The following is a 12,144-nucleotide window of genomic DNA, read 5'->3' as shown; positions in this document are numbered from 1 at the left end:
TTCTACCACTGTGTTAGATATGAAGGACCGTAGGAGGGCGATTGTGGACTTGAAAAAGTAACATGGAATACTCTGAATGTACTCTTTACAAGGGCAACCTTATACACATTAACCCTGCTCAACAGTCACTGCTAGTGAGCGAAGATCCCACATCAGCATCAAGAAAAATTGTTCAATGCCACTGCATTTGCTTCTTAGTAAGGCATCACACGGAGAAAATGCCCCCCAACAGCTGTTTGTGGCCATGTGGGCCCCCAAACCAGCAACTGGCTCCCGATACTCTTTCAGCCATTTTCTTGCCCCTCCACCAGTTGAGTCTTGTAGTGAAGCACTTTTCTTTGTTTGTTTGCTAGAAGCAAGGGATTTCTTTGTTATTCCTTCTTGGGGAAAACACGAAGTACTGCATTTCCGAGAGAGTGAATGGCGGTAGCAGCTCTCTCCTTGCCCTGAGTTCAGGGCAAGAAGAGGACCAGGATGTGATCTCCAGATATAACTGCCTGTTGCTGAATTGGGGGTCTGCAGTCACTTTAGGCCCTGCGTGACCCCTTTTCTACGTACTGCCTTGTTATGAAGCAAACATATAAACGGTGGCTACATGTTCCCTTATAAAAGCTTTGCATTAAAAGAACTTTCATGAAGCAAACTCTACTGGTTTAAATATTTATACTGCCAGTAAAATTGGATTGCAATGATTTAATAGCAGCATCTGATTCTAAGCTGATTTAGTTATTCTCAAGCAAAACTGGTGTGTAGACAAGATTTTAAATTAACCAGACCAACTAATTTCCACCAACATCCATTGGTAAACTCCATCTGCTTCACATATGGCCAGAATCACAGGACTGTAGTTGTCTTCAGTAATGTCATTTATGATCAGGTCCAGTTGGGCTGAAGAATGACTCATAATTTCCCAAAACAATATTTTAGTGAGACTGGAAAATGGGAGCACTGGATTACTCAAAATGATTTGTCAATAAAAGAAAGATAGGGTTGTGTCTGAAGTATTCAACAATACCATGTGCCATTTGCAGAAGTCCTTAATGCATTTAGCAGAAAAGCAGAGACAGATTACAGGCAGTCCAGAGATCATCATATTTGGAGCTTCTGCAATTTAGAACAATCAAAGACTATCCTTTCCATAATGGGTAGGTAAGGTGAATCAACTTTCTGTTGATGTTCATGGAGTCCAAGCATTCCATATCTTCTTTTTCTAGACTGAAATCAAAGACCTAAAAAGAAAAAGGAAAGATAATGTTCATTGTAAACACCACATAAAGTTATAATGTTTCTGATAAAGGGTTGATAAACCATTGCCAACTCAGCGTTTGTTCTGTTTCATACAATCTATCACTTGGGCTGGAGACCGATAATAGTTCTTTTACAGCTGGAGGCAATTTGAAAGATGATAGCTGCTCTATGGGAGGTGTACATCCATTTTCACCTCTGGCAAAGAGGTTCTGCAGGATTTTGTGCTGTTTCAAGTACACAATACCTGTTTGGCTAGAGGTGACAGGCAGTCCTCGACTTCAGATGCTCCAAGTTAAGATAAACATTGGTAAATTGTCACCTTGATTCAATTTTACAACACTTGCCATGGGAAGGGAAGGAAGCAGTTGGAGATTGCCTGGGCAGGGCCCTGAAGTGTGTATTTGTTCTGTTCCACATCCTCTGCAGGTAACATCTATATAAGAGCTCCCAGAGGCCGGGGGACAAGCCTTCTCGCATGAGCCTAAGGGCGAGAACACAAGGGCTCTCAGCCTTGAGGCTTGTAAGCTGCTTTGAGTGTCTATTGATAGAAAGGTAGGATGTAAGTGAATAAGATGATATGAACTATGTATGCCTTTTTCATGTTAATAGAGCCACTGGGAAACTTTCAAAATATATCATTAATAGCAAAGGCCATTATTTAGAAGCAAGTTTGCAAACCCCTTCCCACATCTCACTGATGAAAATAGTGCCATGCTTGTGTAGGGGGTGTGGCCAAGTAACCCTGGAGGCATGGTGTACAATTCTGACTGTAAGCATGCCACAAATGGAAAGTAGACAATAAAGTGTCCACAGAGCACATTATTTCTGTTTATCCCATATCCTCCAGCATTTCACAGATGAAAACAGGGATACACCTGTAACAACTAATTCTCATATCAAGGATTACTGCGCAGGTCCCCCATCCACTATTATGTAGTGCTGAAGACTGTTTCTACCTGCTATATGCTGCACACTGCATAGTATCTTAGTGCTGTGCACCCATTTATAGGCAGATGTGCTAGGGAGATTATGCATCCACCCACCTACTTATTGTTTGTTTGTTTGTTGTTAAATTTATATACCGCCTTTCACTGAAAACAATCCCAAGGCGAAACTTGAAGATTTAATTTCTAGAGACTCTGGAAAGGAAGCTGGATCCTGAAGAATGACAAAAGAATTGAACAAGGTTTCCCCAAGAGGCAAGAGTGATTTAACAAGGTCAGCTTCCAGGGAAAAAAAGCTCTTCTCTATTTTCCAGAAGCTTGAGAAATGTGCTCAAGCATTAGATCCAGGTTTTCCAAGCCCAAGTCCTTATTGGAGACATACAGAGCAATCTCCAAGGGACATTTAAAAGAATTAGGATCCTGTTCCCCAAATGTGGAATGACCTGCAGAGAATCCAACAACTTGTGGACCTTGTTTACATAAGCCAGGAAGCTTTCATCCAAGAGCAGGGTTTTGAAAAGAGAGAGTCAACGTCACTGGCTTGCCTGTCAGTTATGCTATGATACCACTTTAAAGGCGAACAGGCTGGTATTTACCGCAGTACAGCAGGCCAGTCGTAGTACATATATTTTGATTTTGAGGGCTTCTGAACTTATAATTACGGCACCCTGTTTACTGCCTATATGGCAGTGACATAATTATCTTCAAGCTTAAGTTGTGGGCAGAGAAAGGAGCCATAGCATCTTCTGTTCTCTGCAATCAAATGTGCAGCTTGGTCAGAAATCCCTTATGTATGCATTTTACAACCACCCTTAGCATTTCTCAGCTGGAGAGCCTGAGTTGCCTCTCACCCAAATAATAAACAAGCTGCAGTCACAAAAAGAGAGAAGCATAAGGCAACTCAACAAAAGTGAAGGTTTAAAAAAAAAGAAAAGAAAGAAACTCTGCCTTCACATAATCAGACAGGAAACTGCTGGGAAGCCATCAGAAAAAAACCTCACCCTTCCCCTTCATTCCCCCACCCCACTTTTAGAATGTATTATTTTAATGTGGTTTCCATTCTCTTACTGATCAGAGCATTCCAGCAAAAAATCCAAGGTTATGGCTTTAAATGCTCAAGAAATTACCGGTACTTACCGGTACTTTTAAAAAATCATTTGTTTTTTCCAAAAACAGCTATACCAATATAATTAACACCACAGTTTATATATAAGTAATCCCTTGTGTACTTTTGATCATGTGCAGTGACCCAAGCTAAAGGGGATTTCCCTCTAAAATTTCATTTTCAGCTACCTGTATAAATCACTCTCACGTTCGCTCCTGGGCTGTCCCAAGAAGGGGTGTGAACAAGGGCAGTTCACTTTCTATGGTTCCCATATGAGCAAAACTTAACTATAGCCCCACAACTGGAGGAACACAAGTTTCCTCCAGTCATGTTAGGCTGGCTCCCGAAAGTGAATCATTAGTTTATGTTCCCCACACATGAGTTTGATTCAGAAAAGAATCAAACAATTCACAACTTATAGCTGTGATTATCCCTTGGAAGCCCAGCTGCTGAGGAATTCAATCAAGTATGTCTGAGGACACAGTTAATTTTAAGTTGGCGTTTGGGGCAGAGTGTAACTTGAACCAGGAATCAGAACTTTTTGCAGTGCAAAAGCAAAACTAGAACATATGTTAGGGATCTATATTATAAATGTACTGGCCAGATTCTTTCTTTGGTCATGCTGTGAAAAGCTCCAGGTTCTATCGCGTGCTTTGCTCCTGTTCTCAAGATTCTGTCCCATCCTGACATCACAGCAAGAATTAGAGCTGAGGACAAGACAGGATGTTCATTCAGGTCCCAAAATCCACTTTTAAATTCTGTGGGACAAAGTAACAGTTTGGGAGACACATGAAAGGTGGTTAGACCTCATCACAGACACCAGCTTTGTGAAACGGCCCAGCTCAATAGTTATGGGAGTGCATCCCTTTTGCTGCCCTTGGACAGATATCTGGCTTCTATTCACTCCTATGAGAAAACATACAGTTCTGAATTTAGGGAAACTGTTGTTGTGGTGGCAATGCTGTCCACATCACACCCAACAGCAGATGGCTCACCCTTTGCCAAGAAGGAACAAGGGGTATAAATGTGTATCTGTGCACACAGCTCACAAAAATGCTTGGCAACAGCTTCTCAGGACTCTCAGCATATCCCGATGATGTCATCTTTATTGTTATGGTTGTTTGACCAGCAAAACAGAAAATACCTGATGATGTTGAATGTGGCATTGTGGACATTAGTATTATAATCCCACCCCGCTCTCTTGGAGTGATTTGAGGGATTAAAGAGCAAAGCTTCCAGGCCAGATAGTGTGGCTTTGAAGCAGTCCTCCCAAACACCTCATTTTAAAAAATTAATCACTGCCAATGTTAACACATCCAGGGTCACACATGTGCTGCCCCTGCCCCTACCCCACACATCTGTTCTTCTCCATATATGCTCAGTTCTCCATCAACATTGCCTCCCCTGAATCCAATTGGTAGAGCAAAGCAAAGAGAAGCTCCAAGTGAAGATAACTGAGCTGGAAATTTATTTATTCACTTATTTCATTCATTTATGTATAGTTAGATTTCTAACCAGCCTCTCATAAAATCAATAAAATCCCTAAAATCCCATTAAAACCATCAGCAATACAAACCATAAAATACAAAGACAGAGCACCAAGAGAACAGAGAAACCAGCACCCCCTAAAGCTTTACATGCTTCTTAAAGGCAGCAGGGGAGACAGGGATCAGGCACCAATAGTGAGAGCATTCTAAAGCCTGGGGGCTATAACCGAGAAGGCCCTACCTACCCCACGTACACAATAATCGAGCCTCTCTCCATATTGGCATACAGAGCCTCCTCCAACAATTACCTTGTTGGGTCAGCAGAACCATTCAGAAGCAAGCAGTCCTTCATGTACCTAGAGCTCCAGCCATTAAGGGCTTTAAAAGTGATAACCAGCACTTTGAATTGCACCCAGAAACAAATCAGCAGTCAGTGCAGCTCTTTCAAAATGGGCATAACATGATCCCAGCAAGTGTCTCTGAACAGAACCCTAACTGCTGCACTTTGGGCCAGCTGCAGTTTCTGAATATTCTCCAAGACCAGGCCCATGAGAGTGTGTAAGATGTGTTGCAGTCATCAAGCCTTGACCTGATGAAGGCATGGAGAAATATGGCCAGATCTGCCTTCTTGAGAAAGGGCACAGCATGCCCACCAGCCAAAGCTGTGCAAAGGCATCCTTGACCACCACCTCCATTTGTTGGTATAAAAGGAGGCAACTCTCTTTGCTGCTTTTACTTTTCCCCAGGAAATCTCCTGGGGATAGACACTGCATCCCAACCAAGCCTGAAACCATGCTGAAGTGGATCCAGTTAACCTGGCTCATCCAAGAATGCCTAGTTGCAAGGCAACACCTGCTCAGGTACCTTGCCTAAGAAAGGAATATTGTGACCAGCTGACAGCCAATGGAACCCTCAGCATCCAAGCAGACATTCCCCCCGCCCCGCCAGAAGTGGTGTCACAACTGTCTCCTACAATGTGGATGGGATCGCCCCTTCTCGTAACAAGGTATTTGTCACCTCCTGAAACCAGCCAGTCAATTCCCCTTTGCAAGATGCTGTAAGCCACAGTGGGCAAGAGATGAGCAGGCATAGGTTAGGCTGTACACCTCCAGGGAACTTATGCAAGTCCTTAGGCCACAATAACTGCACTTCACTTCACAAAGCAAGACTAGATGGTGTTCCAACTAGATCCCTTGACTGGGCTACGAACTGAACGACATTCTTGCTATACTCCCCCTCTTCCCCATTTGTAAAATCTGGGCTTGTTAATAGCCACTCGCCTTGTAGATGGGACAAGTAAGAGTTACATCCAGGTGACCACACATCAGACTTAAAGGTCCAATAATAACCTATTCAGGATTTATTTTATTTAGATCTGGATTATTTGGTTCTATCCACTGTTGTCTGTTGGATCTGGTACCTCAATAAAAAGCTGGTAATTCATTCCAGCACAGCCATTGCTGTCAATGCTCCTAAAGTTTGTGATGTTCTTTCCTGATCACATGTTTAGCCTATTGGGGCAATTAAATCAAATTAATCTTTTTTACAGTCGTAGACCTGCATAGGGGCAATTAAAGAATCTCATTTTCATGTCTCTAAGGGGGGAAAGTGCTGAAATAAAAACTTAAAGGAAAATCATTGCCACCTTTCAAACTGTGTAGCTAAACATAAGAAGTTTCACAGGGCAAAGTTGTTTTTCAAATTACATAGGAAGCTATCTTATACTGAGTCAGACCATTGGTCGATCTAGTTCAGTATTGCCTACACTGATTGGCAGTTGCTCTCCAAGGTTTCAGACAGGAGTCTTTCCCAGTCCTACCTGGAAATACCAGGGATTGAACCTGCGACCTTCTGCATGAAAAGCAGATGCTCTGGTGCTGAACTATGGCCCTATCCAATTCACCAGTCTTAAGCACTAACCAGGCAAACAAAAGCTACAGCAGAAAAACATAGTAGCCTCCTGGTTTCAATGGGATAACAGGATTCCGTTCTTGTGATGCTAGGGGAGTCCAGGCTTTCTCTAGGAAACAAGGCTTTGTGATTAGAGTATAACTTAAGTTCCTGTTAGGAAGCTGTTACAGAGCAAGTTGGTATGTGGATGTCACATGTTTTGCACATGCTGACCATGGCCCTAGTCTTGAGAATGACTTCCCTAAGGGATTAGCAACAAATGCTAAATAAGATTTAAACTGAGGTAGGGGCTGGAAAAAGTGATTGATAAGAAAATGCAGAAGGCGGAGGTAGGGGCAAGAGGGGGGAAAGTGCCATCTAAAAACAGGAGCTCAAATGTTAATAAGACAAAGATTAGGAGAAACATGACGACTTGCCTATGTGGTTATAACTTCTGTATAGGAAATGCATGTACTCCATGTGCACATCAACACATATTACAAGTTCACATGTTTATTTTGCCAAGTGTACATATGTTGGAAGCCAACATATGATTTGCTGTAGGGTTCCAGGGTGTGTACACAAGGTAAAAATATATGTATGCACTAGGCATGTGTGACTGTGTACTCACAGGGCACCCAGAGTGCATGTGTGTGTAGGAGGTTAATCATGTGTGAAACTGTTGTCAACAGTCAGGTCCTCAGCAACCCTGCCGCCAATTCTAAATCATTTCTGAAAGGGAAGATTTGCATTTGTTTAGATTTTCTTTCTACGGGGAGTAAGAGAAACCGGCAACTCCATGCTGGTGATGAAGCTGGGTGTACATTTTGATATTAATTAGTTATCAGCTTGCCACCTTCTCTTAAAATGCAGTTGGTTTTTAGAAACACTTAAAGTCTCAGATTCCAAAACTTGGCTATAGTGGAATAACATCAGGCCCTGTGGCATATTCTGCTGGCCCTGCAATTGGTGTGCCTTTCCCCAGCGTGGCAAGTTTTAGGATCCTGCTGTAAGCATCCTATACCTTTGTCTGGCATTAACCTGCACTGGCAATTTGCACAGCTGTACCAGAAGCACAATCCTCTAGCTTGCAATACATTTGCCAGGGCAGAGTGCACATCTGTATCAACCTCCACGGCTCATGTGCCCTCTGCCTAAGCCCAGTGATTCAGGAGTTATGTGCTGGGCAAGAACTGAAAAGGAAGCACTTGGCACCGCACAGTTGCTGGTTGCATAGGGAATGAGCCCAAGTCCTGGCACAAGGGGACAAGATTCCCCATGTGCAAGCACTCCGACTTTTATATTCAAATTCTCTCCATGCTGCAAACTGTCAATTGCAGTAGAGAAAGCCTGACCTCATTTCTTCTTGTTTGAAGCAGGTTGACTCAAAGCCCACCCCCTCCTGCACTGTGGTGGGAAAATCAAACAAACAGCGATTGGGGGGAAAGAGTGGAGACCGTAGGTAGCGGGGAGTCAAAAGGGAGCTTGTCACAAAACAGTCACAAAGCACAACTGTTACTTTCAGTAACTGTTCTTTGGAAGGAAGTGTACTCGCAAAGAGGGGTTTCTCGCTTCTCTCGCATAATTTCCATGTGTGATTAGCATCTGCAGGTATGCAACCATTTCAATTTGTATATTCTTCCCCTCCCCAGCCCCCAAATCAGCCTTTTAAGTTCAGAAGCCAGATTTTTGCAGCCAGCCAATGGTAGATGAGTGGCCATGAGAGCACACTCCCCACGAGTTTTATTACTGTAACGCCTAAAAGCACGAAGGTTTGGTTCTTCTCCTTTTATTTATTTATTTTTTTAAAAAATCACCAAACTGGCGGGGGAAGGAAATCATGCAGAGGACCAAACAGGGCAATCTTTCTCCTCCTCCACACTCACAAGGAGGACACAGATATCTATGTGGAACACCCACATCACATGGAGACTCTGCACTGTGAGGGGTAGTGGGTGGCCACCCACTCCTCCAATACTGGGACCAGATATTTGGGTTCAGGTAAAGGCATATATGTATTCCTAATAACTCTGTGAAGATACACTGGCCATGATTCCACAGCTCATGTCACTATGCATTTGGGGATGCATATGTGCCCTTTACGGTGTGTGTGTGTGTGTGTGTGTGTGTGTGTGTGTGTGTGTGTGTGTGTACTGAAGGAAATAACAGTGCAGCCATAGAAAACACAACTGCTATGTAAAGAGTGAAGTAGCTCTTACACTCCAAATAGTAACAAAGAACCTTTTCACACATTGCACTGTTTAGGTGTGCACACACAAGGACATAGTAGCTGCAACTGAATATGGGAGACAAATGTCCTTGGGTCCCCTAGGGAAAAGGGGCCTGCCAGCCGAGTGACAGCTTGAACTTTGCTTTCCCCCCTCCTGCCTCTCTGAAGAAGGCGGGGAGGTTGGGAGGGCAGGGGCCCACCTTTACTTCTTGTGCCAGGGCCCACGCTATGTCCCTCTGCATACACCTAAACGTCTGAAGTGTGTTGTGATCAATGTTATTTGACACTTGCTTACCACAAACCTGTTAGGGAGCTGCAATATAGTCCATCAAGAACATAACCCTAGTTTGCTGCCACATTATAAGTGAAATGGCTCAAACTGTAGAGGAAGAGGGAGGAGGATAAATTGAACTCAACAGCCAGAGTGCATCACCAAGTTAATCTTGGGAGGCAAACTTGGAGGCATTCCTTTGAAATGTTTGCAAAATCCTCCAGAAGTTCTGAAAAAGAAGTTCTGGGGGGAAAATCTCCTTTATTACAAGGAGAGAAACTTTATGACCAGGTTAAAGTGTGTAGCAATAGTAACTAAGCTTCAGGGACAAACAATGCAAGCCCTCCGCGAGCTTGGACTTGATGAAAAGCAAGGAACTTTGTTTTGTGATATGACTAAAACAGCACAGCAATGGGAACTTCAGGAAGTCCAAAACAATATAAATCATAGTCAGACTTTCCATATCTTTCTAGACACAGGAACTCCTAAAATATCAGACCAACATGACTGCATACTAAATGCCAGCCTGGTAATCAAAAGGGGCCTGCAGAGATCTTCTCTAAAATACAACTATGTAGAAGTTAGGTTTTTCATCATACGATCGAATCACTGTGTAGATTGCTTCAGTGTATTCAACCCCCAAATGCAAGCTAGGTGAAAGCTAAACCCACTTTCAGCAAAACTGCAACAAATCCACAAAGTAAATGTTGTTAGTTAGCTCTGAGGGAGGGCTTTCCAACTATTGTTACAGGCATGGACAGTGGAAGACTGTTTCACTTTTTAGGTATACACTAGAAGGGCAGAAGACCCAGGGTATCAGAGTCTGCCTTTCAATGACCGAATATTTCAGTGGAACAGCTGTGCCATCAGTGGCCAGCCTGGAGAATCAGGGGCTCTAAGACTTCATAGGGTAATGAAGATTACATCTTCTGTTCCCCGACCTTCCTTATTGAAGGTCTTGAAGAACAAAGAACAGGGAAAAGAGGAAGGCATACAAGAGGCCTGAACAAGCTAGTGTGTGTGTGGAGCATTCACTTGGCTGTCAGAAGAACCCCATCCAGACTAATACCCAGAGGAGACCTCTTGAAGGAGGAGGATTAGTGCACCGTTGCTGTGACCTCTGAGCTTAGCAAAAGGCCCCTAGATCCATCAGGTCCTGTGCTGCCACAGCTTGTCACCTTGTCATTCCAGCTGGGCTCCTGACTTACACTTAGAATTCCCTCCATTGTCCAAGGGACTCTGGGAACAAAGGTGACACTATTATCCAGCCCCAGAGCACTCGTGGTTACTCAGGGCCTCACTCCCAATAAGTCTACTTGGGAGGAGGGAGAGATCAGCTCAGATGCCTGCTATGGCGCAATACCACCCAGAGATCCAGGAAGGGGTAAGGATCCTGGCTACTTTATGATGACTTCGTTTGGATACAGTCTTTGCCGGGTAAATAGCTTAACTGAGCTCTTGCCAAGCTGGGTACAGGCATGCTCATGTCTCTGTCTTGAGATCTGCATCCAAATCAAGTCAGCTATTTGCACTAGTGGTGGTGAAATCAGTTACAGAATCTCTGAATCTGGATGTTACCTACTGAAACACCCTCTGATTCAGCTCCATTCTGATCTATTGATAACAGTATATAACAATCAATTTGCTTGTATGTTAAGTGAAAGGAATGCATGTTGAATGACTGTGTTGTTAAAACTGTTAATAAATCACCACCTACCACCCCAACAATCATTCTAAAGCAGTCAGCTGCTGTATCATCAGCAGTCTGTTGTAAAGCACTTTCATGGATAGTCTGCAGCTTCCAAAAAAAGACAGGTTCCAGTCATCACTTTCAATTAGCTGTCCACCACAACCTCAAGATCCCTCTCCTGGTCAGTCATCAACAGCTCAGACTCCATCAGTGAATATGTGAAGTTGGGCTTTTTTGACCCAATGTGCATCACTTTATACTTACATTGAACCACATCTGCCATTTTGTCACCCAATCACACAGTTTGGAGAGATCCTTTTAGAGCTCCTCACAATCCATTTTGGATTTCACTACCCTAAATAGTTTAGCGTCATCAGCAAATTTGGCCGCTTACTCCAACTTCTAGGTCATTTAGGAATAAATTTAAAAAGCACTAGTCACAGCAAAGATTCCTGCGGGACCCTGTTTCCTACTTCCCTCCATTATGAAAACTGTCCATTTATTCCTATCCTCTGTTTCCTATCCTTTAACCAGTTACTAATCCACAATTGAACCTGTTCCCTTATCTCACTTCTGCTAAGTTTACTCATGAGCCTTTGATGAGGAACTTTGTCAAAAGTTTTTTGGAAGTCCAAGCATACTATGTCAACAGGGTCACATTTATCCACATACCTATTAACACTCTCAAATAACTCCAAGAAGTTAGTGAGGCAAGATTTACTCTTGCATAAGCCATACTGGTTCTCTTTCAGCAAGGCCTGTTCTTCTATATGTTTAACAATGTTTTTCTTGCTTTCCATCAATTTACCTGGAACAGATGTTAAGCTAACAACCTGTAATTTCTCAGATCCCAATTGCCTGGGATCCTTTTTTGAAAATCAGAGTTACATGGGCTACTTTCCAGTCCTCTGGCACAGAGCCTGAGCATAGGGACAAAATATCACATATTTCTGCTAGGAGATCAGCAATTTCACATTTGAATTTTTAAAGAATTCTTGGATGGATGCTGTCTGGCCCTGGCAAGTTGTTAATTTTTAATTTTTGAAGATATACTCAGAGCATGAGGCAGTTCCCACGATCAGTGGGAGCCGCCTGGGGAGGGTTAGCAGGGAAAGCGGGCTTAGCCCGCTCTCCTCGTACACAAGCAGGGAGTCTCCTCCGGGCAGCTGAAGTGGCTGCCCACACAACTGCCAGCTCTGTTATGTGCAGAGCTGCGCTGCAGCAACACATGATTTTAAAAAACTGGGTTTGGGGAGCGCTCACTCCGCAAACCTGGTTT

At 43.3% G+C, this 12,144-nt stretch overlaps 1 protein-coding gene across 6 annotated transcripts in view; it reads right to left on the bottom strand.

Annotated features, from left to right (window-relative positions):
- Positions 1–646: 646 nt before the first annotated feature.
- LOC128324090 (uncharacterized oxidoreductase ZK1290.5-like) overlaps positions 647–12,144 on the bottom strand; it is a 119,311-nt gene continuing 107,813 nt past the window's right edge. For 3 of the 6 annotated variants that reach the window (XR_008306634.1, XM_053248230.1, XM_053248229.1), the window contains one exon: positions 647–1,229. Coding sequence is in view for 2 of the 6 variants with exons in the window: in XM_053248229.1 (XP_053104204.1) it covers positions 1,128–1,229 (102 nt within the window). In the remaining 4 variants the exon portion in view is untranslated. Of the gene's footprint in view, positions 1,230–3,901; positions 4,056–12,144 lie in introns of those variants that run through there. The other 3 variants (XM_053248233.1, XM_053248232.1, XM_053248231.1) reach the window with 3 other exon arrangements.

The sequence above is a fragment of the Hemicordylus capensis genome, chromosome 4 (assembly GCF_027244095.1).
Source record: "Hemicordylus capensis ecotype Gifberg chromosome 4, rHemCap1.1.pri, whole genome shotgun sequence".
Lineage (NCBI taxonomy): Eukaryota > Metazoa > Chordata > Lepidosauria > Squamata > Cordylidae > Hemicordylus > Hemicordylus capensis.
The sequence above is the reverse complement of the archived record's forward strand: the minus strand, read 5'-3'. Positions and strand labels throughout refer to the sequence as shown.